At 43.9% G+C, this 23,940-nt stretch overlaps 1 protein-coding gene across 1 annotated transcript in view; it reads left to right on the top strand.

The window, feature by feature from the left end:
* Window positions 1-5,739: 5,739 nt before the first annotated feature.
* Window positions 5,740-23,940, top strand: part of TBX15 (T-box transcription factor 15) — a 92,743-nt gene continuing 74,542 nt past the window's right edge. The window contains exon 1 of the mRNA XM_056488298.1: window positions 5,740-6,201. Coding sequence (XP_056344273.1) covers window positions 6,000-6,201 — 202 coding nt within the window. The 5' untranslated portion in view covers window positions 5,740-5,999. The remainder of the gene's footprint in view (window positions 6,202-23,940) is intronic.

The following is a 23,940-nucleotide window of genomic DNA, read 5'->3' as shown; positions in this document are numbered from 1 at the left end:
CCCTGCAAGAACAGTCACCTTTCTGACTGAAATCTCCCACGCCCGATCCTGTCCCGGCTTTTTCTGGTGCTCCTCGTGCGCTGATAAGGTCGGAACCATAGGAGTGCTGAGCCACGGCAGGTGGAGATGCTTGGCCGGTGACCTTCTCGGGACCAGTTCTTTGCCCAAACTTTAACAATGGATCTGGTTAAAGTTCTTGTCCTGGAGTTTGTCTAGATACAGCTTCACTGGCAGCTTTCCCCCGCTCCTCCCGAGGCCTCCTAACCCTCTAGAACTCCGAAATTCCCTAAGGGTCATTTATGTATAGGGGAAAAAAACCCAAACCCGGCCAACAAACAAACAAAAAACCCAACCTAGACCTATGAATCTCTTTGAAATCTCTCTCGGTCCCATCTCTCCGGCTAACACCACTCCAGAGTCCACCTGCAAAGAGGGGCAGGGGCAGGAAGAAGGAGGCCCCGAGGAAACCTCAGTGCGGATGGGGCCGGGGGAACGCGCAGGGGGGGCAGCGGAGCCCAGGAGCCCAGCTGCACCTTCTCCTCGGCACCACCACCTTGTGTGAGCGACTTAGGCTGGCTTTGCCACCTCTTCTCGGGGGTGTGAGTGTGTGCGTGCAAATAAGGTTGTCAGGAAGGTAATGTAGCGGGTGGCATGGCTGATTAGGCACCTCTGTCTCTCACTCTGAGTCCAGCGGTTCAGAGTTCTGTTTTGTTTTGCTTTTTTTTTTTTTTTTTTTTTTTTTGGGGGGGGGGGGGGGGTCAGCCCTGCTTTCCGGTGGTCTTGCCAGCCTCTGCCCTCCTTGGAGCTGCCTCCTGCCTCTCGCGATCCGAGAGCTGCAGCCAGGAGGATTCACCTGTCAGCAGAGACCTCAGCACAAGGCAGGGAGAAAATCGGCAGAAGAGGGAGGAAAAATAAATATCTTACAAAAAAGCTGGCGGTAGGAGCAGCTGGGATTGGGTCCGGGGCGCCCGTGGGTGTGAAGCCGAGTGTCCCGGGCGGGCGCGCCCCCAGGCTGTGCCCAGGGGCTGCAGCGCACAGGGAGCGCGGAGCAGACCAGCCCGCCCGTGTGTGTCTGCGGGTTTCACGCAAGCAGCGAGAGCAGAAAGCTGCAGAAACTCCACGAGCCTGCTGACAAGCAGGCAAAGCGGGTCTGTAGTCTGCAAATGAAGAGAGAGATCATCTAGTCCCCCGATTACCGTTCCGGGTTGTTCTGAAGTTTGGCGTGGTAAATACAAAGTGCATGGCTTTTAATCCTGCCTGTGTTGTTCCAAGTCAGTAGCTGAGAAGGCAGAAGGGTCTCTAGCCAGGACTTTGGTCTTTGTTTGCGAGGGGAACCTGTTTTGTGTGAATTATTCATCATAATTGCCTATTTCTAAACAGCTCCGCGGGGAGGCTCCGAAATGCAGTAGGGTCTGACTGGTGGCTGGAGAAAAGTGACTCCCGGAGCTGGTGGAAGTTCAGGGACAATTTTAAGTCCCCGATTCTCCTCCCCACCGGGAACACGGGGGCCAGGATGGGGCTGAATGGGGGGAGAGGCCTGGGGACAAGGGGCATGTTGTTGCCTTAAGCGCAGGAAACGTGCCGATGCGTTTCTGCTCTGTCTGATCTCCTTCTGCCGCCCCGAAAACAGCAGAGACAAAAATAATAGACATGCCGAAACAAACAGGGGAGAAGTCCTGTTAAATGGAGGGAAAGTAGTGGCTGTTTTTTATAGTCCAAGTGTATAATCGAATTTTTTTTTCTGTCCTGATAGAAAGCAGATAAATTTAGGAAGGGAGAGCTAAGAGAATAATTACAGGGTGAAGGTAGTTAAATTTTATTTCGAGTCCCAAAGGCAAAACCTGACATTTTATTGCAAACATCTGGCAGGCTTAAGAGACTGGCATGGTGTTTGTTTAAACACTAATAGAGATTTTTATTCTGTAAAACACAAACAAAGCCCATTTAAAAACACTTGAAACTGTAAATATTTTGCGGTGGTTCAATTCTCAAAGCCTGAGAAAACCGGGGGAAGGGGAGGGGGGAACGAATCGACAGCATAATAGGGGTATAATTATGAATTAGTTAATATACGCAACAATACCGTTTGTGCAGACTATAAAAATAAATTGCAGGCGTATTTTTTTCCCCAGTCATAATAACTGACCCCGCGCAGCACGGGAACATCACCTCGCTCGTGTTTCCAAGCGGCGACTTGTGCTTGCTTTAAACTTGCCTCTTACTAGATAGCCAGCTTCGAAATCCTCCGATCCGTTAAAAGATAATCGGCGCTGTATTAAAGCCCTGTAAACTGCTCGCTCACGTTATCAGACAGCCTTCGGCCCGCACTCACTGACTCGTTCTAACCTTGTTTTCAATTACTAACTTTTTTAAAAAAGAGAAATAATAATAAATCCACCGGCTAGATCTGAATGTAGTACCTTCGGAAAGGTTTTTCTTGCTGTGGAGCAGGGTTTGAAACTGGCCCTGCCCCTGCAAACAGCACATCTGGACAGCACTCCCACCCAGCAGCCGGCTCCCCTTATTTCTTTTTTTTTCCCAAATATTTCCATACATAAACAAATATTTTTCAGTCTCTCTCCACGACAACTAGAAAGCAGAAGTGAATGATTTCTTTATAAACCCCGAGGCCTGGCCCTGCGACCCTTGCTCCTGCCACTTTATTCCAGGGAGCAGTTTCCTGGATTTAATGGGAGCTACCCCTGCGAGTAAGAGTCTGGAATAAAGACCAGGCAAAGGGACGCATTAATCTCTGGCGGCCGGAGGTCGGAGTCGGATCTGAATCCAGATTAAGGCCAGGCCTTAATAGACTCGAGGTTTACACAGCTCGCCGCGGTGAGAGGGGACCCTGGCGTCGCTGCCACTGCGACTGAGATGAGTCCCGGGATCCGGGTGCTGGCCGCGCTGCGAGGATGCGTTTTGCTCAGTCAGATTTTGGTGCAAAGGCTCAACCTTTCCCATCCCCCGGCTCTGAGTGAACTCTCTCAGCGCGGAGGGTAGCGAACCCTGCGAGGGGGCAGCGTTGGCTCTGTGTCCCTCCCGCCCCCCTCATCCCTCCCCTTTCCCCCCGCACATCCAGCGGGGCCGCAAGGTCGCTGCAGGGTCTGCCCTCTCCCTCCGCTCGCACGGCGCAGCAGCAATGCCTTTGCGTTTACCGCTTTTGCACCGCCCGGCGCGGACGGGCATAGGGAGGGCGAGCTGTCCTAAACCTCCCGGGCACCAGGATAGGGCCAAGGAACGGGGAGAGGAGCAGTCGTCGGGGCCGTGAATCCCCGCGGTCCTGGGAGCGGTGTCTGGGTCCGCGGGGAGCTGCTCTCTCGCCCCTGGCAAAAGGGTCTGCTCCCTAGGGTTTGAGAGTTAAAGGCCGTATTGGCTTGGAGACTGCGCTGTGTTTCTTGTCCTTGCTGCAGAGGCTGTGCTCGGCCGCCAAAGCCGGGCAAAGCAGTGCTCGGGCACAGCTCGCAGACCTCGGGTGGCACAGGAGAGAGCCCCAAGGTAAGAGACCCAAAAGGGGTCGGGGCTGCTTTAAACTGTCCACCAGTAAAACCACACTTAGTGCTCTGGAAAACATATTTCTGAGTTCTTACATCAGTTCCTAAAATTCGCTTAAAATCTCCCTGCCTTTCCAGCACCATTTCTTTTCACTAAAACGCTAAAAATAATCGACTGTTTTCTTGGGCTCTTTTGCTAAAATCTCCCTCCAGCTTCTTTAAAAGCCTTCCTCAGTGCCTGCTTCGCAGACAAGCGTTTCCGAGGTTTTTGGAAAGAGGGGAAAATAATTGTTTTGGTGGGGTTTTTTGAGGGGAATTTTTGGGGGAATGTTCTGGGGTTTTTTTTTTGTTGTTTTGGTTTTGGGGTTTTTTTGCTTTGTTTTGTTTTGTTTTTTGAAACATTCCTTCGCCTGGAAAAAGACATACAGCTGTGAGACCCGCTGGAAATATATGTGTACTCCTCCGAGTCCCCGCTCTCACTGTCGGCTTCCTCCAAGCCCCTGTCTCGGTTGCCCCCTTCTTGTTGCTACTCCTACCGGCACGGCTCCCCGCCGAGCCAGGGAGCGGGCAGTGCCAACGTGGGGAATACACGACATCCATCCCGTGGGGCAGCGCCGCTGTGCCCGTCGCTGAGACCGCGGAGAGTGACCTGTCAAAGAGGTGTACTGGAGAGGAGGGGAAAGGAGCGACGGCGAGAGGGATGAGGGGTGTAGGGCGCGTGATGGAGACGTACAAAACCTGCTTCTCGGCCTAGACAACAATATTTAGCTTTTCCCGGATTTGTAGAAGCAATGGCTTCTTTCCTGCTTTTCATGTGAAATCAGTTCGTGGGAACCCCGGCGAGCTGTTGTCAATCGGCGCTTTAAGCCGGGGAGAGAGGGCTGAAGGGTTCCGCCGTACCACGCTGACGTGGGGCACCATGGATTCACTCTGGAAGCAAAAGGAGGTGTCTTTTTACCCTACACTCTCACACATGCCCCCTTCACTTGTTTCCGGCCCCATAGGAAAAAGCCGTCTGTGAAAAACCTGCCCTAAGCAGCTCTGCACCTTCGGGGAGCAACTGAGAAACAGTGGACAAATATAATCCCTTCCTGAAAATTTGTGTGTCTCCTTGCCCGCTTTTCTACCGTGGCTCTGTCCACGGTCCATGGCTAATCCTCTCTCGTACTTTATAATTATTTATATTTTATTTTGAACTTGTATCGAATTAAACCCCCGCGGCTTTTCCCGCTGTATTTTCTGTGTACAGAGTTTCGCTTGACTTCACCTATTTTTCCACGGTCCCACCAGCTAATGAAAACACACGCTTCTGTCACCTTCTCAAAAGCAGCCCTTGCTGTTTTCACTGCGAGGCCTCCCGCGCCACGCGTGACCGAGGGGCGTGGGAGCATCTACGGACCCGCCTCAGCCGGAGGATGTCAGGGCAGAGTGAACGAGAAAGCAGAAATAAAATGCTGACTATTATTCAGGCTGCCAGCCGGGATACGTACCTAGCGGCTTTGTTTTCGCAGTAGCTAGAGTAGCAAAAAGAAGCGGGAAAGGGAAAAAAAAAAAAAAAAAAAGTTTTTATTTAGATAAAAAACCCTTCCCAAAAAGAAGGCGCTCCCCATGCCCGGGGGTGTCTGGGTCTCCCAGTCAGCCCACGAGGCCCGCTCAGCCCCGCCGCTCCACGGAAACGCGTCGTTTTGAAGTGGAATTTCAACCCTCTCGGGACGTAGCTTCTGCTTCTGCCAAACACCGGTTGTGCTGGCAAGGGCAAGTAATACATAGCATAAATGAAGTTTTGAAAACACCCTGTTATCCGGCACCGCTGGGTGGTAAAGTACCTCTCGGGTACTTTGCGTGGGGATTAGCCAGCAGCAGCGTTTGGGAGACCTGGGTGCGGCGGAGAGAAGCGCGGGAGTTGTTACCTTTCGGTGTTTGGAGTTACGGGTTTCCTACTGGCTCCCCGTTCTTCAAACAGTTAATTCTCCCGGCCGGTGTTCCAGGACTCAGATGGCCAAAATTCCTCTCCCTCAAGCCCGAGTCCCCCTCCCCTCCCTATTGGGTCGCAGCTTTTGGGTCTCTCCCGAGCTCTCCCTCCTATTGGCCGGGGACTTCTTTTTTTTTCCTTCTTTTTTTTTTTTTTTTTTTTTTTTTTGACAGGCGCACGCAGCCTGCCTAACTCTTGGAGAAAAAAAAAAAATCCCAGAAGTTTGGATCAATCAGAGAGAGACAGAAGGAAAGGGGAGAAGGAAAAAAAAAAAAAAAAAAAAAAAGAAATCCAGCCTGCAGCCCCTCTGAGCAAGTGCTGGGACCTGGGTTGAGCACACCCTCCTGGCTCTGCCTGCGGAGTATCTGCAGCCTCATGTAGTGCCTTCAGGAGACTGAGGGCTGGTTCTTCTGGGGGTGCAGCTGGGGAGGGGTGGCGGGGGAGAAAGAGGCAAGAGGCTCTGCCTCTGGTCCCCGAGCTGTGTGCTCCCAGCCACTGGTCGCTCCTCTGCCCAAGGGTCTGGGCTGGGGGATAAGATGAGTGAGAGGCGAAGATCGGCGGTGGCCCTCAGCTCCCGAGCGCACGCTTTCTCGGTAGAAGCCTTGATCGGGACAAATAAAAAGAGGAAACTGCGAGACTGGGAGGACAAGGGGCTGGATTTGTCCATGGAAAGCCTCAGCCCTAATGGCCAGCTGGGGGACAATGAAGACCCGACTCAGTGCCTGGACCTCAACCCCGGTTAGTGCGACTCCTTACTCTTCGGGACCCCCCGCTCCTGCCCATTCCCTCCCAGCCTTTTGCCCTGAGTCCTGCCGGGAGCTGCCCGCCGGGCAGAGCGTCCCGGAAAACATCCGAGACTGGGAGTACAGAAAAAAAGAAGCGGGAATTTTGCGGAGATTTCTTTTGTTGTTGTTGTTGGTTTTGTGAGGTCTTTTAGTTTGCTTTTTTTGTTTGTTTGTTTGTTTGTTTGTTTGTTTGTTTTGTTTTGTTTTTTCCTTTCAGTTTATGGGGATTTTCTCTTACTCGCTGCGTCTCTTCCCACCACCCCCCTCTAAACATAGCTCCATGATCTCCCGCGAGGGACAGCATGCCCCCTCTGCTTCCTTTTTATCCCTCTCTCCTTCCACTCCCTCCGTGCCTGTCGATCGCGTAGTCCTTCCCGGGTGTCTCGGGACACGCGTTTTGTTTTGCCCTAGAGTTTGCTGAGCCCTGATCGTGGAGTTGCCGGGTGGGTCGGGGGCAAAGGAGTGCGGTGCGAGATGCACCCCACTCCTCTTTTCCGAGTCACCGGCCACCCCTCGTGTCCTCCTGACGGAGACAGTGCCGCCCTAAGCCGAGGTTTCGGAGTAGGAGCAGGATGTGGGCACCCAGGATCAGCTCTGCTCTGGGGCGAGGGTCACTGGCTCCTTGGAGCGATGGGGACCCGCTGTGTACTACCGCAGCTCGGGATCCTCCTCCCGGGATCGGACCCGCGGGGTTCCGGACGGCGCGGCCTCATTCCGTTCCCGGGACGCAAGCGGAGGAGCGGGGGGATGCGGAGAGGGACCAACCCTCTCCGGAGCCAAAACGCTCCCGGCAGGGAAAAGGACCTTAGCGGATCAGGGGCACTGCCAGGAGCCCAACTCCGCTCCCGAGCCTGGCTCCTCCCAGGAGCCGCGGCGTACGGACCAGCGCCCGGCCCGCCGTCCCAAGGCCGGCGGGACAGGGCTAGGGGAGAGGGAGCACAACACTTCCTTCCTGGGGTCTGTACTTTAAATTTTAAACTCTCGTTTGTTTATTTTTATTTAAAAGGGATCCAGTAGCTCGCAACTATAATTTGGCTCGAGCCAGACCCGCGGTCTCCCCTTGTCCCCCCGGCCGCGTCTCTCCGGCCTAAAACGACGGTTCCGCAAACGCAGCCGCGGATCCGCGACGAGCCCGAGGGTGAAAACGCGCTGGATCTCGCTCCCCGAGCTGTTCCTGTGCCCTTCTCGCTGTCCCCACGCCCCACTCCCCAGGGCTTTAACAAGGGACGGAGGCAGCGGCCCCTGTCTCAAAATTATAGTGTGGGGAGAACGTGAATTTTAGGTGATTTGCCTTTGCTTTTAATGTTCGGACGGGGCAAAGAGTCAAACGATTTTTTAGCGCAGCCCCTAAGAAGAAGGGCAGAAATATCCTCCACTCCTGCCAAGTCCATTCCGCTGCACTTGGAATAGCAAACACCTTATAAAATTTGTTTTTAATAATTTTGCATGACGTTCCCTGAGCTATCAATCAGCATAAGCTGCCAAAACTCAGAGTAAAAAAAACCAAGCCAACAAAACAAAACAAAACAAAACAAAAGCAAAAGTAGGGGAAAAGAAGAAAAAGAATTTTAGATCGAGGTATCAAAAATATTTGCTGTAAAAAAAAAAGATTAAAGTGTTTTTGAAGGGAGCTAAAGACCATTAAGACCTCGCCCCTCTACGCCGTCAAGGAACCGCATTTAAATTTGCTTTTAACAGCAGCAGACTTTTCTGGTGCGGATCCTGAGAAGTAGGTAAAATCTGCTGCCAGGGTCGTCTCTCTCAACGGAGAGGGGACAGCAGCGATCAACCAGTCAAAAAGTAGCCTACCGTTTCAGAGGCTTTCCTGCTAAAAAGAGTAAATACGCGACCAAAGACAAAAATCTTTCTATTAACAGCGTATCTGTGCACCAGTCTTCTTTTTTTCTAACTTTTTTTTTTTTTTTTTTTTTTTTTTAACTGTTTCTCATAAACTTTTAGCCGCTATGGGATATATTTTTGTACGGTCTAAAAGTTTAATTTGCCTATTTTCTCCGTGAATTCGGATTGGAAAATTGGAAAGCTCTCCGTGAGCCAGATTGGAGAGCGGGAGAGAATGGCTGCTGATGCCTGAAACCTCAGAAAGTAAATGTGATGTTTTTCATAAAGCAAAGGAAATCAAGAACATTTTTAGGAGGTTGATAGACTCTAAATAAAGTCCGCGACTATAATTTGCACAGTCACTTCATTAAACCTTATTCCTCCGCGGTGTACTTTTGCTGCTGGGTGAAAATTGATTAGCGGCTCTATAATGACCACAAATTCCATCTTTACAAGACCTAATTAAGAACAAACTTTACACCTAACGTATTTTAAACTCGCCAAATCTCCAGTGATATAGAAAAAAAAAAAATTAGAAAAGGGAATTTTTATAGCGTCCCAAAGGTTCAACGCTTAAAGCCGCTGCCCCCGAGTAGCAATGGGCTGGTACGGAGAGGCCACCAGTCGTACAGTACGAGCTGGGAAATTATGTCTTGATTTTCGTGGGATAACCTAAATCGGTCTAGCCCCATTTATCCATCTTTTCGCCTAAATTGCCTCTATTTCAACGCGGGAGGGCCTGAAAACCGTTCAGTGCGGGGAGCTAAACGCGACCACGAGTAGAGTAAGGCTTCGCTCTCCTTCTCCCAGATCTTTTGCGTGCAGGCGAGTGTGAGGATTTCTCTCCCAAGCGCGGGACGTCCTCCTGCAGGGTGAGAGGAGGCGGCGGGGCGGCCCTGCTTCACTCCCCGCTTCGGTGCGGATCTGGGCTGGACCTGTACAAACTGCAGCCTGGGGGGCAACGCTGCTTGTTTTCCCCGTTTTGGCGGAATCCCTGACCCCTTACGTGCCTTCTGACAGCCGTGCCCAAACTCTTCGGTGACGGTATTGGGGAGACCGAGTCTCCCCGAGAGACCTGCCCTCCCTCCGGGGCCGCATCTTCCTAGGAGAAGCGAGGTGGCAGGCTGGGAGGTGCTGGGTTGGGCTGTGGTGTGGGCAAAGGTGAAAAAAGGAAGCGGATAAATTCCCCAGGTTTGTATAAAACATCTCCCGAGCATCCGAGTTATTTATGTCTCAGCCACGAATTTTGTAGCCAGAGTTAATGTGCTTTTTTTACGAGACTCATTTAAAAGGGGGATAAATCTGGATTTTGATCATGTGCGGATTCAACCACGAAGTTATGAAAAGGAATTCGGGATTACAGCGGCTCTCACCTTCTCTCCCCCAGCCCGTGCATTCGGGCGCGCCGTGCGTGGGGCCGCGGCCGGGCCGGAGGAGGCAGAGCTCGCCCAGGGGCTCCGGAAAGCCTCCCCCGCCGCTCCGTGGCCCACGGCCGCGCTCCCACATCCTCCCTCGGCACTCCGTTCTCGCCGCCAACAGGCCAAAGGAGGAGGAGGAGGAGGAGAAGGGTGGCGGGATGCCCCTCCGTCGCCTTGGCAGGTTCGGTTTCAGGGGGCAGGAAAACAATGGGCTCGGATGTCTTCTGGGTATTTATAGATTTAACCTGAGCGGCGAAAAGGTCACGGGGGCCCCAGGCGTTGCCTCCTTGATGTATATATTGTTTACCGTCGTTTACGGCAGTGGCTTTCGTTGGCCCGTCCCTTTGCCCCCCCGAGGGCGCAGGGACAGACCGAGGCAGAGCCGAGAGCGCTCCCTTCCTCGTCGAAAGTTTAAGATTTTTCTGATTTTTTGGAGAGGGTGGGTGGGAACAAGGACGTATTTGCCTTCACAAAAATACATCTACTCCTTCAGGCGGTCAGGATCTCTTCATGGTGAGACGAGCGCAGGCTCTTCAGAGGCAGAACAAAAAGGTGCGGCGGCTAAATAGATAAACTTTTTCGGCTTTGGGACCTGCCTTTTCCTCACGAAGAAATACACAAGCGATTTTGTAAACGAATTTTACTGCCAGTGCAGTCTTTGTATTACACGTCGGTCCCATCGGTATTTTTGCTTGCGTATATTAAAAGTGCACCTCCTGGTTAAAAACATCCCTAAATCACCCGAAAACAAACAAACAACCCCCAAACAACAAATTGAGCAGAAGAAAAAAAGGCATTTTTAATTTTTAACGATTCATTCCTTATATTTATCTGAATCTACACTTGCGAACTACTGCGAGCCTCTGCAAAGGCAGAAAAAACACGGCACACATTTTAAGACCAACAATGTGTTTATTACATATGCTTATCCTTAAGATTAATATCCGGGAGTTTGACAAAGCCTTCAGTGGCTGACAAAACTTTCAGCTCTTTTAGCGCGGCGTGTTGTTTTTCTGTGTCTCCCGGGAGTTAGGGTCGATGTCCATCCCAAGCCCGTTCCGCCGCCGCGGGATTCCTGCTGCTCCTTGCCCACGGGCAAACCCCCTACACCGGCGGGGACGCGGGAGCCACGCGGCCCGCCCACCTTCCTGAGAGGTAAAGAGATTTTAAGAGCAGGAGAAAATGCGATTGACCCTTCTACGTACCCTTTGTATTTTTTTTTTTTTTTTTTTTTTTTTTTTTTTTTTTTTTTTTTAAATACCCTCGCTTCTGAATGCTTATATTGATGAAGTCCGTTCTTTGAGCAGTGGCTGTTAAACCCGTGAAGAGGGAGAGACTTAATTTGGTTTCTCACTTCAACTTTTGTTTGAGTGCTCGGTGGATGTGGCTAGGATTTCAAGAGATGGCAGAGCAATTTTTCTCGTCTCTTTCCTGAGGCAGAGCACCTTGGCAAACATCGTCCTTTGCATGTTCCTTGAGGCTCACAGATGAGCTGTGCTCTGTGATAACGAGATGTAAGACAGAGTGTCAGCTTTGCCTTTGCCTTGGGGCTGGGCATTACTGATTCGTCTTTCTAACGAATTTGTGTGTGACTGGGATGTAGGAATTCATTCCACCTGTTGTATCATCAGTTTGCCTCTTTGAGACAGGATACGGAGCTCAGATCCGTTGCTCCTTTGTGTACGTGATGGAAGGAAATACGAAAACTTGCCCATCCCAATACTTCTGTTCCCTCCTTACCCCAGCAGCAGAGCTCATGCTCTCGTCTTTTCCAGAGGAGACAATTGCAGGAGGCAGATGGAATTGTCCAGATGAGAGCCAGGAGAGCGAGGCCCTGTGGGGGGCTCGGGAAAGGATTGTCTTCATTAAGTTCATACACCTCTGACCTTGGAGCCCGAGGAGACAGAGAGCAAGGATTTGTTCCTGTGGTAATATGCGTCTTACTGGATTGGGGAACTCCTGCTGCTGGGTTTGTGAAACTCCTCCTGCGGAGAGGTGAATTACTCACGCTGTATTAAGAGGGCAGGTAATAGAATAATAGAGGCAAACCTTAAAGAACAGCAGAGCATTAGAAAAAATGCAGTACATAAATTTTTTCCTTTCTTTTATATGTATTTTAAATCTGCAGCATTTTTTACACAGGTTTATTCCATCTGCTGGTAAGGGGAAAGCTGCTGTTTCAAAAGATGTTTCTTGTCTTTGACAAGAACTTTGGGAGAATCCAAAAAGCTTCTGTTACAAGCAAAAGTCAAGTAATTCCTTACAAACCATCAATCACTTCTCCCTCCTCCCATTTGGGACTGAGCACTTATATCACATATCAGCCCAGCTAGCCTCTCCTCAGGCAGAAGTGTCCTGCTTTATGTGTATCTATCTTTTAGGAAAACTGATGCTTTTTTCAGATGGAAAAGTTTAAAGATGCCTTCCATGAGAGCTGCATTCAGGAAAGAGCATTTACATTGTTTTGCAATGCAGTTGGTGCCATTTGAGTCGCTTCTATCCACAAAGATCACTGTTCCTATTGTAATCCATTGATTCCTGAATGGATCTTTGCTTGTAGTCTTAGGTCTTCAAAGATCAAAATTTCTTCTTTTTTTTTTTTTTTTTTTTTTTTAATGTTTCTTTTTCCTGCCTTCTGGTTTAGATTAATAAGGTTACAATAGCTTGAATAATGCACTAAAACCAGTCTGAGAGTACTGGAAAAATTCCTGAATATATTGAGAGAGGATCAGATGGCATTTATGTTGTGCTTTTTGTAAAATTAGTAAAATCCATTCAGGTGTGATTTAAATAATCCCAAGTGTCCATGTTGACATCTGTAGTTTACGCTGGTGATGTGAAATCAAATTCAGTGAAAGAAACTTACATTTTCTAAACCTGTCAATGTTTCAGAGATCAACAGAGTTTCCCAGAGAGGCTGAACGTGCTAGTGCCTGTTGATGGAGTTGGAGGATTTTGTGCTCTTAGTTCTCTGACATTCTTTTAAATAATGTGATTAGTTGGCAGTAATGGGATGGGACCTTCTGTATAAATCCTGACAGAGAAGGCATCGTGGGTATACACACATATGGGCAATGTCTGTCAGCCTGGGAGCCGTGTGGGTCCTTTGGGAAGAGCAGCAGTGGGCACCTGTGTGTAGGGAAAATGCAGGCAAGTGGGATCTTCCCAGTTCTCCATTCCTAATCCTGTACAGTGCAGCTCTGTATAGCAGGACATAAAAAGATTTTGCTTCTATGGCTTTTTATTCAAACTACAGTTTTCTCAGAGAGTACCATGCAGCAATGCTGAGAATTTTTTTTTTTCCAGAGGGGGAAAAACCCCAGAGGTGTAGCTTTCTGCTGCTTATTTCCAATATCATTGAAAATAGGTTACAATTGCAACGTTTACACCTGCAAAGCATCTATTGTCTCAAAATACAACGCCATTGCATTCCCAGTGCTAAAAGCTGTAGTGTGATCTAGTGAGAAGTGCTGGGGAGAGATAACATAGTGGTACGGTAAAATTAAATTGAAATATCTTTGAAAGCAGATTGAGAATTTTTGAAACTAAGAAGAAATGGGTGCCAGTTGAAATTCTAGTAGCAATTTACATCCTGGGGGAATCTTTTAATTGCATATTCTTCAAGGTCAGAAAACAATGAATCAGTAAATCAATACCAGAAGTGATAAAAGCACTTGTTACAATAATATTTACAATAATATTTTCATATACCCTTTGCTTAATTGAGCTATTGATCTGAGAGCATTGTGAAGATGGTGAAAGGATTGTCTGAGTCAGAACCCTGTGGCAATGGGCTGTCCACTGTTTGCTGTGTACTTGCAAATGCAGCCTTGCAGCTGTTAGAGAGAGGAAGGATTCACCTAGTGAGTGATTTAGGCCCACACATTCTGATTCACAGCTATGGAGGAAGTCCGAGGAGGATTTTCATTTTGGGACTCAGCAGAAAAAAAGTGAAGATTCGTGAGGATTCACTTAGATTTAGCTTAGTAAAAGCTTTTTAAAAATTTTTACTTTATGGAGAATCTTTATGGAAAACTTAGGATTTGGCCAGTCTTTGAGTATTTATTTTTTTATTATCAAAACACCTAAGGTTTTGAAGTTGTATAACCATTTTAGAAATAGGTCCCTAGCCTCCTTGTTTCAATTAATTGAAAAGTAGTTTTAAAATAGATCATAGAATGAATTAGCAAATAAAGAATAAGCTTTTTTTTTTTTTTTTTTTTTTTTTTTTTTTTTTTTTTTTTTTTAATATAACACTCAAATCAAGCATTTGGACCCTTGTGCTTCTCGTTTTTTCTTTTCCCAGAAGTCAAAACTCTTTGGCAAATTCTGCAGGATTTAATGAAGTTTTCATTTCTTCTAAGCTGTATTTTCTTGGTTAATTTTATACATATACATATACATATACATATACATATACATATACATATACATATACATATACATATACATACATATATAAAAGAAGTTCAGTTAAACTCTTGCATGATAGAACTCAGTTCCTGTCATAGCAGATGGCTTCACTTCACTTCACTGCCACTGCACCTGTTCATTCTTCTCAAGGCTTTTGCTTTTTGGGAAAGAAATCTTCCAGTATTGTTAAATGGACATTTTCAACTATGTTCACATATGTAGCTCTTGGAAAGGAGCTTGGAAAGAAATTATTGCAAACCACCTTTGAAAGAATCAATTTAAAGTTTCTAAAGAGTACTTAACCAACTGGTTAAAAGCTGGCACGAATCATATTAAAAATCAGCACATTTATATGAATGCAGCCACAGCAAAAATTGTTTTAAAATCAGTGGGCCAGAGCACACAGAATAGTTATGAATGACTTACAGTTCTTTGACTTCACTCAGGGGCTGAATGCACTCTTGGCTAACACTGACATTTTTCCATGACCAATGAATTAACAAATGCGAGCTTCAGCTTTTAGGAGCATCAGGAAATAGAGAATTCCCTGATCAGAAATCTCCCCCAAAACCAAGGAGAAAGTTGAAGTGTCTTTGCTTTTAATAAGAATGAAGAACCGTGCATCACAGACTTCTTAAGAAGCTGCAGTAGTAATAGCAGCATCCCTAAATAAGATATCAGAAGTGCTGTTTTCTTGTGATACCAGCGTCTGTGTGGATACCTATGCAGAGAAAACAATTCCAATGAGAACATACATTTAGAAATGTATGGTGCATATGATGTGTAGGTTAGGGAGGCTTTACAAATAGGTTCTTGATTTACCCCTGAAATTACTGCAGGTCAGTTCTATAAGTCTGAGTTTAGTGAGGAAGAAGGAAATTTGGGAATAGATGGAGATTCACAGATAGAATTTTTATTTTTCACCCAATCACCATGCTGGATTTTCCTCAATCCTGCTCTGAAGATCCTGTTGAAAGGTCAATTATTAAATGTTCATAGGTGTTATTGTAAACATATTTAATGGCTTTTACAATAATCACTTTATTTGATGAAGAAATGAACCTGGTTCTGCCTGTCAGCACCCTCTTTCAGCTTTGCACTTTACACAGAAAAAATGCAAATGAATTTTAATTGTGCTCTAAGCAGCCTTTCTCACCAGAGTGAAAAAATAGTGGAAGAAGACCTATTGAATATTCCCTTGTACCCTCTCAGACTTAATGTAAACACTCTCACTGGCTTTTTAAAAAACAAACTTCAGCCTTTGGGTTGTGCTGCAGTCTGCTGCTGCCTTAACTTGTAATTAAATACCATGCAAGAATTGGGACAAGCAATACTAAATTTTCAGTTGCTGTATCCTAAGTGTGAAGGCTGTGTGGAAGCACTGCTAAAGGAGGGCCTGGGTCTTTGACATGCCAAGTATTGCACTTCAGAGGACTATATGGTGCTCATTTTCAAGGGTGCAACTTCTGTGACCTTATTTTCAGTGGTATTAAGAATGTGTAATTGCCATGGAGATCTTAACCTCTCCCTTGACTTCTGCTCTGAGATACCCTAAACAGGCTGTGATAGACAGAAAGTAGGCTCCTTCTCAGCACAACAGTAGGGATTGGAAGAATTCTGGGGGGGATTCCTTTTTCTTCTGCTTCAATACCATGTCAGTCTGTAGGAGTTAAATAATCATGTCAGTGAGGTTAATACCTGGGTGATCATTTTATCCTACAGCTGGATCATGTTTGCTCTTCAGACAAATGCCTGATAGTGTGAAAACAGTCAGATTGGATCAGATGCAGGTTTCTGGATTGTGCCTGTCTTTGCAATTTCTAAGTGCTCCTGCCATTTAATTGTGTAATATAATAATACAGTGCTCCATACAAGGCAACGAGGCTATTATTTTTACACTGAGAAGTTGTTTTTTTGCTTCATAAAGCTTAATCTTTTTATGCAGAAGACTGTAGCAAGCTATGAAAATACAGAATTCAGCCCATGACTGTGGGTGCTTAATGGTTTTTCTTTTGCTCTGGAATTTAAAAGATAAACAGAAGATTTATTATCATAGGATTTGGGGGTTTCCTGTGCCAAGCTCTTTGGAGCAAATAAAAAAAAAAGTCTTCATTTACCATCAAACAAGCCTAGCAAAGTCTCCATGTGCCTAGTGGCAAGGCAGTCACATTATTCACCTCAATGCTGGGGAGTGTTAGCCACATAAACTGTAACATCACAGGGCTGTTATGCAGGTCCCTGCAAAGCTGATGGAGCAGCAGAAAGCCCACACTGCCCCATTAGAGACTCCTTGGATTATTCTGGACAGTGCAATTCTGTTTACTCCGTAACTCAGGAAATTGTGCCTGAGCAGGGCAGCTCTGGAAATGCCTAGCAGTGTGCTCTTACAGAAATGGACAATAATTAATAGCTTTTGTGAAAATATAGCAAGTATAATGCAACTTCAGGGAAAAAAAAGCAAAACACCTCAGTCTGCTTCTCAGAATAAAAGATTTGATTGTGAATTGGCTGGTTATTAAGAACATTTTAAGACTGTTTACTCAAGTTACATTAAGGTGCTGAGCATCATTTATCCAGGGTAATGCTGCAATAATTTAGAAAAAAATGAAAAGAAGTTGGGTTGAGTACATACAGCGCACATAAGAAAGCAATCCAGTATGGTTACAGCCTTCCACAGAAAAGCAGTTCAGCCCCAAAGGGGAAGGGAAAATGTCTGGGACATTTTTTGCCTCTGTTCTGTTGCAGTGTCAGATGCCCTGCTCCTGCTTGTGCTCTCAGACACCTGCAAGACTGGAATGGCTTCTGTAGGTGCTGACTTGTCCTTGGGCTGAGAAATGGTAGAAAAATAGCAAATCAAGAATAATAGTGCTGTAGCCTAGCTGGATGAGGACTGGGTGTCCTGAACCCTTCTGAGGAGCTCAGACTTGGCCAGGACAAGGGATGCAATGCAACAGGGAATGAACTGAGTCACCATTGTGTCCATACTGAGTCACAGGTGAGCGTTATCCTCCTGGGAATGAAATGATGCTGAAATCAGGAAGATATGAGTCAATAGTGGCAAAGGAGTAGAAAACCAGCAAACTGATAGAAAACCAGAGAGAGGGATCACTGTTGGGAAGGAAGAAGAGAATGAGGTGGGAAAGGGAGCAGTTCAGGGCTTAATTTCCTACTCACCAGCTGCTCTCAGCATGAGAAGAAATTAGAAACTATTTTCAGACTTTCTCCCTGCATCTGGGCACCTTCCTGTGTTGTTTCTATTTTTTTTTTTCCAGAATAATGAATAGCATGGTTCCTATACATTAAATAAACTATTCAAAATGGTTTCTGAAAACAACTTAGGACATTATATGAGCAAATGTAAAAATTTGGTATAGTTTAGGTATGTAAGAGAGAGGAAAGGGAAGATCTCTCAATTAAGCAGAAACTTTCATGAAGAACAGCAGGTTTCTTCTCCATGGTTTAATGCAAAAAAGTTAGAAGTTTCAGGAAAAGTTAAAAAGACTCTTCCAGAGGAAATATTTTCTCTTATAGTCAATCCACAGGATTTTTTGGAATAATATTTAAAATCCTTTTTGCAACTTTTTCTATTTTATTTGTGTCTTTGGCCTTTCTATAATCAATAGATGTTACACATGGAGTTCAGTCTATTTTATTGTGCAGTTGCACTGGCTGAACATTTTGGATTTTCATTGAATATAAACCATGTATTTCACTGCTTTATAGTATTAATATTTAAATTATCAGTATACAGAAGATTTTTATGTGCCAGAGAGACTATGTTAGACTCATTGCAGCGAGTGTAGTTATTTATTCTATAGGTATTCCTAGAGGCAATTTCTAATTGCTAATTAAATTACACATAACACATTTCAGATGGATAAGATCATAACTAAACTCAATTTATAATAATCAGCTACTTCAGATAATTTAGTCATCCCCTTCTACTCAAAATTTGTACTTGCTATATTGTTTATTTGTGTGTTTTTCCTGGGGGCATGGCTGGAATGAAGAGGGACCAGCTTTTCTGCACGGCAACAGAAGTTTTTTGAAATGCCATTCTGGCTAGGACCCACAAACTTAAATGAAGAATTATGAATTATTTGCAGCTGAATGAGAATACATGTTTGGGAACTGACTCTCAATCATTTTATTCGTGAATATTCAAAAATTACTGAGTATTCATGATGATGCTTGACAGTCCTGAATTCAAGAATAAATAATTATGTCTCAGATAGTTGCTATTTGCTGTACCATTTACAATGATGTTTGCTGTGCAGACAAATGGGAAGAAAAAGATTATTATTATGGTCATCTAATGAAGTGTGTAATATTTATTTTGCACTTTTTTTCCTGAAAATTAAACATCTCTTTTTTAGTCTTCTCCCTGCCACCCTGCCCCATTTCTGCTACCTTTTTTTTCTTTATTCCACATTCACACTTGCATTATTTTTGACCTGTCTGAGTCGTGACTTTTCTCCTGTAAGTCAGGCATTTGTCCAACTCTGTTTCTAAAGCAGGAGGTGATTCATTGTTAGCATTTGGCTCTTTGCACATACTTCAAATGGTGACTCCTGGTGACAACCCAGAGCTGTCCTTTGCTCACATTTAACAGCACAGCAGAGCATCAGTTCACATCCAGGGCCTCAGGACATTGCAGCTATACAGAGACTAATATTTTGAAGGTGTTGTTGGTCAGTCACCCTCCTTTAATAAGACACCAACTCTTTACACTCTGATTGGCTAAATTTTTTCCCATGTACGTACTAAGATGTGAATCTTCATTGCATGTGCCAGAATTGCCTCTTTGAGCAGAGCAGGTCAAATGCTCCCAATTTTTCCCTGATATCTCCGTCATGAGGGGACTTCAACCAGGATTTGTCATTATTTTACTTGTAGTCTGAGTTTGATAAAATTTAATTCTAAATTCATAAAAATAGTTGATGATATTTGAGTAGGAAATCAAATCTCAGTACAGGGGAAACCCTAAATACAATGAAGAAATAATAACAGTAGAGTTTTGTGAAATAGAACAGAGGTATCGAGGGTTTTGGTTCGTTGTTTATTTGTTTGTTTTTTCATTGCACAATGAATTACAGGTGAGATATCTATTCATAAAGGGATATTCTGTGGAAAAATCCCTAGAAATTCCTGAACTATGTTTCCTCTTTTTTCTAAGATATTGTAAAAATTCCCCTTTATTCTTTTATATCTCAATAATAAACAAGGGAATAGGTAGCAGTAATTTCTCATTTGTGAGGGTAGAGCAATCTGAAGCTGTAGGTCTAGTTTGCAAAGTTTGTAGATCAATTAAACGCATCAGGATTCCCAGATCAAATTGTTGGCTCAAAATGCATCCTGATTTAATAAGGAAGGAAGAGGAATAATCAGTGATTGAGTTCCTTGCACAAGGTATTTGCCAAACTGGAGATCTAACAGTTTCATTTTCTTCAATCACATTTTGACTACCCTGACACAGGTTATTTTTTTATGAGGACAGGACTTTTAAAAGTTATTATAATATATTTGTTTGTTTGATTTTCTTCAGAAGAGTCTTTAGATACTCATTTGGGGCCAAATTCAGCAAGCCACTGGGTGCTCTAGTTTACCCATTTCCTGTGTTTAAACAGAAGCATAACAGCGGTGATGATTTGTAATTAATATTCCCCATTTTTAGTGAATATAGTTCTCCCTCTCTTTTTTTGCTTTTGTTCTAGGATTTTTTTAAGAACTGAGGATTTTTTTTTTTCAGTGAAGACATTCCAGCTGCTCTTACCAACTCAAAAAAAGTGGCTGTTTAATATTGGACAGAGTTTGAATCTCATTTTACTTACTATATACTTTATCCACATCATGTGCATATATAAGTCTCTCCCTCTCTAGATAGATCTAAAATATATACATGTATATATTATATATAATTTAAATTATTGTTTTATGCCTATATAATATATTCCTAGTATTGTATATAATATTATATATATATGCCTAGTATTATATATAATACTAGTATTTTGATATGGTTTTTATGTAGGAATGTAGTATAATATTTTTCTAGGAACACTAAAACACCGTATTTAAACATTTAACATATCTTAGGTATTATAGAAATACCATTCTTCTCCATTCCCTTCTTGCACTTACTTTTTTTTTATGGCAGCAAGTGTTAGATACTAGTGTTACATTTGATGGCTAAAAGTAAGAGAACTGTGCTTTGAAAGAGAGGCTTCATGCATTTGGTTGTGAAAGCTACTTTCATTTTGCCATGGAATTTTCACACATGTTTTTGTATACAGCAGCAAAAAAAAAAGGCCTTGCTTTTAATGGGAGAAGCATTTCTTTATGTATAGATTTGTCCAGTTAAGTTTGCAGCAAGTAGATAATGTTTGGGACTTGAAAGTAGAACTACCTTCTGTCTTTGAGAATCACTCAACAAGAGCATTCCCCTTTTTCCAGCAGATATATTTGTGGCAGCATGGGTTTCCCTCCAGGCAAAAGTGGATGTGAAATCTTCTTTTAAAAGGCAATTCAAAAAATTCGCTGTGTTAAACAGAAGTGCAAAAAACTCTTTTAATGGAAGACAGATTGAAAGTATTTGCCTAAGATTATCACTCTGCTAAACTGAAGCAGAGCAGCCGAAATTCCTGCATCATTTACATCCCGTGAGCAAGGCAAGGGCAAAAGCTGGAGGGAAAATATTTGATAATGTGCGAGCAAACAGCTGTGAGGAAGAAAAAGCTGCACTTTCAGTCACTGAATCTCTTGGCAAAAGAAAACATTAGTTTAGTCAATGCCAAATGAAGCAAGCCCTCGGCTGTGCCATGCCATAAATCCTTAAAGGGACACACTCTACTTGGATTAGAAAAAAAAAAACAACAGTTCTGATGTCCTTCAGTTTCTTCTCCTTTTAAATACTCTGTCTGGCAGCTTATAAGTGTATAAAACTTTGATTTCTGTTCATAGGATCTTTCCCTTTTTTATGTTTGCAAAGGTGGTTTCTGTTAACCTGTTTCCTCCTTGCTATCTGAGGCCCTGATCCTGCCAAAATGTATTCATGTCCTTTATTGAAGTGGGTCTCCCATCCAAATCCCTCCCAGCAGGAAAGGTGAGCTCACATTTATGTGTTTGTAGGAGCAGCGCCTAATTGTAGGAGAAATGGAAACTACAGAGAGTTCTGTCTGTGGCACAAAATAAACAGAGACTATGGAGACATTTCTTTAATATTTCAATTATAGATGTGCTAGATGTGATGTGTAACTTTAGTAAGTCCCTTCTGAGAGGATTGTAGTATTTCATCTTCTAAGAACGTAGTTTTAAGCTGAAATATCTATTAAAATAGTATATATTGAAATTATTTCAGTTGTGAGGTGAAGAATCAGATTCTTTATTTTCATCATATGTTTTCATTTGAATGTAAAACTGTCAAGTCTTTTTGTTGCTTGCCATGGAACTCCAGTGAGACTTTGATTTTATTTCCCTCATGCATGGTCTTGTTTTGCACATTAAGCAGTTCTGATGTTGGAACTTTAGGTAAGTCCATTCAGAAATTGCAGTATTTATTAAACCACCTTGTATGGTGTCAACAGAAGACAGAATGTTAAACAAAATTATTTTTGACTCCTTATATGGCCTTATTCAGAAAAATAGTCTCACTGAAGTCACTGGGAGCTGCAAAATACATCAGATGCATTTTAAGCATTTACTTGAACCTAAGAGCCTAAAATGCATTTGAAAATGTGTGTGGGAGAAAAAGTGTGCTTAAATTATTTACTTGCCTTCAAAGGTACATCAGGTTTTAAATGGCATTGGTGTGCATGACCATCACTGAGAAATCCAGGCTAGCCTTAAGAGGCTACCTCTACCTTGTGCTAAAGGTGGATGAGACAGACTGCAAACCTGTTGTCATCCTACAGAGCTTGGTAAAGTCACTGCACAAACAGTTAGACCCAACATGAAGAATGGGAGTGATAGAGCACTCAGCTGTTAGGTGAGAAATAAATTTTCATTTTTCTTTCCTTTTCCTTTTCCTTTTCCTTTTCCTTTTCCTTTTCCTTTTCCTTTTCCTTTTCCTTTTCCTTTTCCTTTTCCTTTTCCTTTTCCTTTTCCTTTTCCTTTTCCTTTTCCTTTTCCTTTTCCTTTTCCTTTTCCTTTTCCTTTTCCTTTTCCTTTTCCTTTTCCTTTTCCTTTTCCTTTTCCTTTTCCTTTTCCTTTCCCTTTCCCTTTCCCTTTCCCTTTCCCTTTCCCTTTCCCTTTCCCTTTCCCTTTCCCTTTCCCTTTCCCTTTCCCTTTCCCTTTCCCTTTCCCTTTCCCTTTCCCTTTCCCTTTCCCTTTCCCTTTCCCTTTCCCTTTCCCTTTCCCTTTCCCTTTCCTTTCCCTTTTCCTCCTTTCCCTTTCCTTTCCCTTTCCTTTCCTTTCCTTTCCTTTCCTTTCCTTTCCTTTCCTTTCCTTTCCTTTCCTTTCCTTTCCTTTCCTTTCCTTTCCTTTCCTTTCCTTTCCTTTCCTTTCCTTTCCTTTCTTCTTCTTTCTTCTTTCTTCTTTCTTCTTTCTTCTTTCTTCTTTCTTCTTTCTTCTTTCTTCTTTCTTCTTTCTTCTTTCTTCTTTCTTCTTTCTTTTCTTTCTTTCTCATTCTTTCTCTCTTTCTCTCTCTCTTTCTTTCTCTCTGTCTTTCTCTTTCTCTCTCTTTCTCTCTCTCTTTCTTTCTCTCTGTCTTTCTCTCTTTCTTTCTTTCTCTCTCTCTCTCTCTCTCTCTCTCTCTCTCTCTCTCTCTCTTTTTCTTTTTTCCTAAAAGTTGGGTGAAGGTGTTTTGCTATTACTCAGTTTTTGGACTTCAGTTGCAGGAAAGTTATGCAGAAGAGAGGTAATCTTTATTTCTCATTCTTTCTTCGTGCACAGTGGTGCAGCTATTTTACTGGAAGTTGTTTGCAGAGCACAGGCAAGATGTCATTATTTAGATCTTGTAAAATAAAATATGAACAAGCACATACCAGCACTTCAGGAAGATTGTATAAGCATTTTCCACCACAAAAGCCTCGTTTTGCTGTTCTCCTGGGCCCTGAACTCTTGAAGACTTTTAAAGGGTATTTCTGTGAAAGAAACAGGCCTCTTGCAAGCAGCTGAACAAATGATTTGCATCATTTTCTGATGTCACCAGAAATATTAGTTCATCTAGTTCATCTTGCCCCTTCCCCAGTGACTGTATTCTGTTGTTTACCAATATTTTCAGCTCCCCATACATTTCCCTGAACATCTCACAGCATCCCAGGTGCAGGTGAATGTTTTCTTCATCTGGCTTCTGTCTGAGGAGTTCTCCTGGGCTCAGCACATAGAGCAAGTAATCAAGAGAGCCTCTTCAGTGAAGGTGCTAATTTGTTTTTGATTTTCCCAAAATGTGTGGAGTTGTAATTAATTTGACACTGCTGTCCTTCTGTCAAAGTTGTTAAAAGCTAACTAGTGAGTCAGTTTGGATCAGTGGTTGAGAATATTAAGGGGAAAAGGAAGATTTAACAACTGTAAACACAACTGTTTCTGTGAGCCCAAATTCCTAAGAAGTACAGCTAAAATGTTTGATATGTAGACAGGCAATCTGTCCTCTTATTTTACAACACAATGTTCAAAAGAGATGCTTTAGGCTAGAGTTATTTTATGTGCTTATGAAAAGATGATGAAAAAGTAATGTTCCACACTTTCACACATTTTTTGTCATTTGTATAGCTTAATTCTTCAACTTTCAGTTCTGAGTGCCACTTCAGGAAACAAACCCAAACTGCAAAAAGCTTGTGAACATGCTGTTAAGAGATGTTGATTCTCTGTGCCACTTTATTCCTGTCATAAGTCTTTTAAACATTTCTTCTTTCCCAAAATACATATAAGGAGGTAGCTAACAAAAATCAGTATATCACCATTAGCAAACAAATTATAACCTGCAGGTATAAACAGAATATTGAACCTCAAAACTGCTGGTTTTGAGACTGCAGAGTCACACAGACATCCATAGAGTGGTTTGGCAACTTGGTTTAAAGGATGTT

The sequence above is a fragment of the Oenanthe melanoleuca genome, chromosome 1 (genome assembly GCF_029582105.1).
Source record: "Oenanthe melanoleuca isolate GR-GAL-2019-014 chromosome 1, OMel1.0, whole genome shotgun sequence".
NCBI classification, from domain to species: domain Eukaryota; kingdom Metazoa; phylum Chordata; class Aves; order Passeriformes; family Muscicapidae; genus Oenanthe; species Oenanthe melanoleuca.
Note: the sequence above shows the minus strand (reverse complement) of the source record. Positions and strands in the feature narration are given on the sequence as shown.